General features: G+C 48.0%; 1 protein-coding gene across 2 annotated transcripts in view; it reads left to right on the forward strand.

Moving 5' to 3' along the window:
• The first annotated feature begins 551 nt into the window (after positions 1-551).
• The window catches only part of LOC123054303 (uncharacterized), a 9,133-nt gene continuing 2,889 nt past the window's right edge, over positions 552-6,795 (forward strand). Inside the window, exons 1-4 of one of the 2 annotated variants that reach the window (XM_044478038.1) lie at positions 552-835; positions 3,447-3,507; positions 3,589-3,693; positions 5,055-5,204. In XM_044478038.1, the coding sequence (XP_044333973.1) occupies positions 3,505-3,507; positions 3,589-3,693; positions 5,055-5,204 (258 nt within the window). In that variant the 5' untranslated portion in view covers positions 552-835; positions 3,447-3,504. Of the gene's footprint in view, positions 836-2,010; positions 2,359-3,446; positions 3,508-3,588; positions 3,694-5,054; positions 5,205-6,795 lie in introns of those variants that run through there. The other variant, XM_044478037.1, reaches the window with a different exon arrangement.

The following is a 6,795-nucleotide window of genomic DNA, read 5'->3' on the forward strand; positions in this document are numbered from 1 at the left end:
TGCTTTTTTCTTTACTTGAAAGGTCACATTTGATAGTGTTGGTAGTCCCCGCCCGTAACTACCCCATAAATCTTCATTACCCGGAAATATAATGGGAACAAAAAAGGAAACGAGAAAGGGAAACAGGGAACCAACCGCGCGAACTGGTATTTTCTTTGTGTTTTCGCGCGGAAAGGAAAAACGGAAAATTCTGGTAGTTCGAGGGTCAAACTGTAAAACGCACGAAACCACAAACCGGAAAGGGAAAACCGGGAACCAACCGCGTCAACTGGTTTTCCCTCGCGGGAGCGCTCCACGTGCGACACTTGTCACGCGCGGAGTGCTCCGGAAGCGCTCCAAGTTAACTAGTTGCTCCCCGAAAAGACACACGCGTCATTGGGCCGCATGGGCCAGACAGTAGACACGCAGTACATAAAGGCCGGAAACAGGCAGCCGACAGACCTTGTATGGGCTATCGGGCCTCATGGGCGAGGTAGCAGCAGAGACAGGCGGTATATAATCCTTATCTCGAAAAAAAAGGCAGTGATCCGAAACAGTCAACAGATCTGGCGTTCGGAGAGGCGAGGGAAACGGAGACGCGCCACTCACGAGCGACGCCCTCTTCTCATCTCCCCCTTGTAGTGGTGAGATCAGATCGATCACTCACCAGAAGAGAACAGTTGGCATCCATTCCTTGGTACTATTATTCCTAATCGCTCCTGCCATTGATGTTGCCCGTCGACGGCGCCGTTTTCGTCGCCGGCATAAGCGCGTAGCCCGGGACGACGCCGGCCGCGGAGGAGGCGTGCGTGCAGCCGGAGGGAGGAGGTCACCGTCGACTCGGCTGCAGCGAGAGGTACGGCGCCGTGTTCTGCCTATTCATTCACCGAGACGGACGAGGAGATTGGGATTTGGGAGGGAGACGCTGCATGAAGTTTTCTGAATCGGATCTTTTTTTCTTCCTGCCCTGCCTTCCCCTTGAGAGTTGAATCCGCTGCAGCACCAACCGGCCTAGCGGTCCAGTCCACGTTTCTCGAGGCACTCGACGCACAGGGAAAGGGGTACAAGTAGTAGTACGTGGTCCTGGTCTGGTTCGCTAGTGGTAATTGATAAAGGTTAAATACGCACCTGCTAATGTGGTTTCCCATCAACCGTATCACTGTATCTGAATGTGATCGATGCAGCTAGCTTAGATTACATTTTACTGGTGAGGGTAGGGAATTGGATTCGTTCCTGCTGCTACCCATCTTATCTCTTGGATCCTTTCGGTGGCTCAGGCTCCGAGTCAAGGAAGAGCATCTCATTCGTCCGGCCAGATTCAGGGATTCTTGTGATGATGATCCTTTTTTATCCGTGTCCATGGATGAGAATGCAGGTGTCATCTCATCTTGGTAATGTGAGGATTCAGATGAGAGAGCCCAATAATTGAGAGGGAGGGGATCAAAGTCTACCTCCCTCCTCACGCGCAGGGTAGGGCTAGGACAAAACTCGCTGGGGCTAGGCTAGTCGGTCAGCTAGGCAGACGCCATAGACCTTGATTCTTTAAAGCCAAGCGGTGTACTGATTCTTAGTAAATGCCAACGCTGAAGCCATGCCAATGCCATGCACATGCAGCATTAAAAAGAAAGAAAGAAAGAAAGAAAGAAAGAAAGTGAGCTACAACAAGCAGAGATTACTCTGACGTTTATTCAGACAAAAGGCACATGCGTCATCACAATTAAAAAGAAGCAGGAACGATAGACACCTTCTGCATCGAGGCAAGGAGAGCTGTTGCCTCATTTACGCAAGCAGTAAAACCGCCCAGCCAGTCAGTGAAAGACAGTGAGTGAGCAGAGGCAGGCATGGGCAAAGCGAGCAAAGAAAGGAAGAAATGGCTCCACCTCCATCACCTCCGTTCCATCAGCCGCCACAGTTCAGACGACGACTTGGCTTCCCTTCCCGGCCTTCGCTTGTCCAGTGGCGCGCCGCGAGGAATGGACGCCATCATCATTACCCACACCGAGCAGCCCGAGAGAGGGAGGGAGGGACAGTTGGACGACACTGTCACAGTCCACGCATGAGCGAGGAGCGAGCGAGGCAGCGAGTGTCGCCTTCACCGCTTCACGGAATCACGAGACGGGGAGGGGAAGCCGCCCGCGCGCGGCATCTGTCTGTCAGATCGGGCCGGTAAAACAAAGAGAGAAAGAAAGGGGAAGCCTTTGCTGTCCTCCTCCGACTCCTACTACTCCCAGTGCGTCGTGCTCCTGGCCTTCCTCGCGTGCGTCTCTTCCTCCCTGTCATTCTCCCTCCCTCCCTCCCGGGTCTCCTCCTCCTCCTCTCCCCCAACCACCTGGCCTCTGCGTGCGCGGACTCCATCCATGGCCACCGCGCCGTAATAAGGTCAGTGCTCCTGCTCTGCTCAGCCTCCTCGTCTCTTGCCGAGCGCAACCACTCCTTTTTCTTTCTTGCCGAGTTTGTTCGATAGTAGTAGTAGTTTGCTTTCCCCAATGGATTTCCGTGTTCTACGGGGAGGGAGGCTAGCGTTTCGACCACGATTGTGTGCCAAGAGCATGCGCATGCTCATGCTCTTGTTCAAGGTAGCATGCGAACACGCCAAGATTTTCGGTGCTTGCTGCTTGGCTTGGTAATACTAGTAGTAATTTGTGCGAGGTTTCGGATCTGGATTCCAAGACCCCGCAATATCCTCGGCGTTATTGTGTGTGATTATGATCAGTAAATCGTTTGCTTCTCTCGTTAAAGAATCCACATAAACGCCATCCTTTCCAGTGCAAAGTAAAATAAAATAATAACTAGTAGTGCTAGTATTGCTCAGCTCTTTGCTCCCCCCATCCCTCCCTGCCTAGTTTTCTCGTGGTCAGAGCTTTGCGCTGCAACCTTGAGCTGCTAGTTTCCCAAACAAGAGTTCCTAGGTGGGTTTGAGGAGCTTGAGGCCTGAGCTATCTCCGGCGCATGTGTGGTCAAAAATGGATTTTATTCTGCTTTTTTTTTTTTGCGAAACTAAGAGAGATTTTAATCAACAAAAGTAGTAGCAGCAATTGGACCTGGGACATGGGGCGCAATCCACAGATCACCATACTCGGCATCTTACGAAATTCGACAAGTACTCCTGGTTAAAACAAGGATACTGCTCCTACCTTTTTAGCTGCTACACTCTTGAGTTTGTGCTGCGGCTACACCCTTTTGTCAAGGAGCTGGGGTTAGCAAGTTCTATTAGTAGCTCAACTGAGGTATCAGGATTCAGGAGTGGATTTGAACAGGTTCAGTTCATGTTGCGCAAACACCTTTTCTGTAGTGCCCCCATAAAAGCCTTGTCCCATCAGCAGCTTTCCTTGCATATGGCTTCAGACCGGCAGGGTATTGTTATTTCAGCAAAGTACATGAATGCTTGACTGCATGATTATTTCACAGTAAGCTCCATGTGTTTATGTGCTTCATTTAGATGCTTACCATTTCCTTGCATGATTCAGGATGTTTTAGGCAGACAGGATCCTGTGGCTTACTGGCTTGCACTTCCCAAACGGGATCATGGTATGGATACTTCAATCTCTTTCTATAGTTCAATAACATTTGGCAAGTTGCTTAATTCACACTGGTTGCCTACCTGCCTAGGTTGAGACCAAACGCGAGCCTGCCGGAGAGGGGTTGCCTGATGGTTGGTTGAAAGAGTACAGGCCTAGAAAGGCTCGGCATGGAACTAGGGCCAGGAGGGACAAGGTGCAGTGTGTTTCCTTTGGTTAAATTGTGGAAATATTTGGAGTAAATTCCATATTATTTTTTTTCAGTTGTGATCCTGTGAGCCCTGTTAAATCCTGCCACATTTTACCCCCTTAGTTGTGACATTGCGACAACTTTTACCCCATTTCTTTTATTATTGTATCAAACGGACGAGTTAGATCCCTAGGACATGCTATGGAAACTTCAAACTTGTTAGGATGACATGATAGCTTACTGCATAGACAACTAGGACACATACTCGCTAGGGGCATACCAAATTATGTTGAAATCCCTCCAATTCAGTTAAGCTCCATGGAATATTGTCAACTTTCGCGAATAGGTTTCGGCTAGCTGCACCGTGCTGCTCCTTCGCCATATCGCAAATACGGCCTGAGTTTTGGACTAGTCAGCTTCCACTTCATCATGACACATGGGTCCACCTTGTCAATTTGAGGGAAGAAAATAAAATGGGGTAAAAAAAACATCACAAGATGATAACTAAGGAGTAATTGTGGTAAGATTGTTTAAATAGGGTAAAATTGTCACAAAGTCGTAACTGGAGGAGGGGGGGGGGTGAAAGTGGAATTAACTCAAATAATTTAATTTGCTGTGTTTATCACTCTGATGCCTGTTGCACAGTCTTGGTTCCAACAGAAAAGGTACAAAGATCCTAAAAAAAGAAGTTTTGGTGATGATTTGATAGGAAACAAATTCTCACCTGCAGTTGGATCTGTGTGCAGTTTTCTTTAGTGGAGCTTAGACTACTACTAACCTTTCCCTTTTCACGCTATAAAAAAACTTCCCTTTTCATTAGCAATCCTCTGGTCAACTTAGTTCAACTAAATATGCTGGTGATCTAGGTTGTATATTGCATTGTTGTTTGCCAACAACTGTATGCATGAGCAATGCGGTGAATCTTGAATATTTCTACGACTTCAACACAAAAATTCATTGAACCTTGTTCTTGTCATGATATGAAACATGAAAGTTGAAAGAAGCTAACCTCTTGCCTGTCTTTGAACCTTATATAGTACAAGAAGATACTCCCTCTGTAAAGAAATATAAGAGCGTTTAGATCACTACTTTAGTGATCTAAACGCTCTTATATTTCTTTACGGAGGGAGTACATGGCTTTTTAACGAAATGAATCCTTAATGAGCTGTAAGTAATTATGTTCGACCTAGAAATCAAATAATCGATTGTAACTACTCCTACTTGAGTTATTTCTTAGAATAGCTTTTAGGCGTTTTTCCACAAGATGGTATGACCAATTTATATTTGACTTTGACATCATTCTGTTTATTGTCTACTTAACCCTCTTTTTTGTAGTTATGGTTAATCTAATCATTTGATATATACAGTTCTACATTGATCCTACAAATAGCTACGAATTTCGTTCTCTCAAAGAAGTTCACCACTATCTCGAATCCCAAGATACCAATGATCGTGTTGTGACGCCAAACAAGAGAAAAATTGAGGATCTGCAGGTTTCAGGGAACCAAACTCAACATGTATGTTCCCTCTCTTATGGCATTTCTTATTTGAATTTTGTCTACATATTAAACATCTTCTGTCAGCTAGTTATTCAATTGATAAGGTAAAAACGTTGTGAAATAAAAAGGTGTTTTCTTTTTGAGGGATGCTGCAGATACAAGGGTGGTTGCTAGAGTTTGGGTTTACCTAATTATGCATCTAAAGAAAATCATACTCCCTCAGTTTTTGCATACGGAGAAAAATGAGTGAATCTACACTCTAAAATATGTCTATATACATCCGTATGTAGTCCGTATTGAAATCTCTAAAAGGGCTTATACTCCCTCCGTCCGGAAATACTTGTCGGGGAAATGGATGAATCTAGACGTATTTTAGTTATAGATACATCCAGTTTTATCCATCTCTTTGACAAGTATTTTGGGACGGAGGTAGTACATGTGGATCATGTTATAACACAAGCGCCTATGAAATACCATACAGAAATATAGACCAAATGCACCCTGCACGAAAAAGACAAAATGTTTGACTTGTTGTTTGAACTGTGTAATAGCAACCACTTATCTTTTTTTGTACAGGACAAACTTTCTCGTATTTTTGCATGAAAATTTTCAGGTATTCATGTTATATCATCATGCATATGTATGTTTTTTGTGAAATTTAAAATTCATATTTAGGTAATATTAAACTATTTCTAGGATAGCGCAAAAATGTTCTGTTTGCTAATGTACACTAGATAACCTATAATTACCGAAAAAGGGTTTCCCCCCGCTTTGTATACAAAGCAACCAACCGAACCATACAGAGATAGGTGCGGGGGCGGAAGCAGCACAGTCACGCCCAAAAGAAACGACAGAGAAAAAGCAAAAGAAAGAAATGCCGACAACGGTGGATCAACAAAAACGAAGAAGCCTGGCGATCGCTGCGCCCACCGGGATCTTCCACTAGGCTCCAAGTCTCCGAAGCGTCGGCACCTATCAACACCTCCAAGAAGGATTGCGACGATGACGACGCTGCTGCCAAGGGTTTCCCCCGGTACACGACGAGGCGAGAGGAAGGGTAGCCCCCGACGCCCTCCCGGAAGGTCAGGTGGCACCCACAGGCGCCACCGCGCCGGTGTCGGCCACGCCGACAGGGGTTTCCCCCGACCCCAACCCGCACCTCGGGCGCTCCGGATCCAGCCACCAAACCAACCACCACCATGCGCCAACGCGGTCATGAGGCCCCCACGCCGTCTCACCACGGCACCGCGAAGTGAGGACAGCGCGGCGAAGAATCTGAGCCGGGACTAGGGCATCAGCACCATCAGCACGCGGGAGGGCCCCACCTCCACCGTCAGCGACGGTAGTCGTCTGGACGCAATAGCAGGAGCACACCAGGCCCGTGGGCCCACAGGCCCGGCCGAGCCCTCGTGGGCCCGTAAAGCTCCCGCCTTCGCGCTGCTGCCGGCACGCCATCGGCGCCGACACCCCATATCCGAGCCGCTCCTCCTCCTCACCGCGCCGCAGACAACGAGGCCACGCCGGGGGCCGGCCCGCTAGGACCCAGATGGGGCCTGCCGGGCCCAGATCTGGGCCGGGAGCGCGACATCGGCCACCCCGCACCGCCCCG

This window comes from Triticum aestivum, chromosome 2D (assembly GCF_018294505.1).
Source record: "Triticum aestivum cultivar Chinese Spring chromosome 2D, IWGSC CS RefSeq v2.1, whole genome shotgun sequence".
Lineage (NCBI taxonomy): Eukaryota > Viridiplantae > Streptophyta > Magnoliopsida > Poales > Poaceae > Triticum > Triticum aestivum.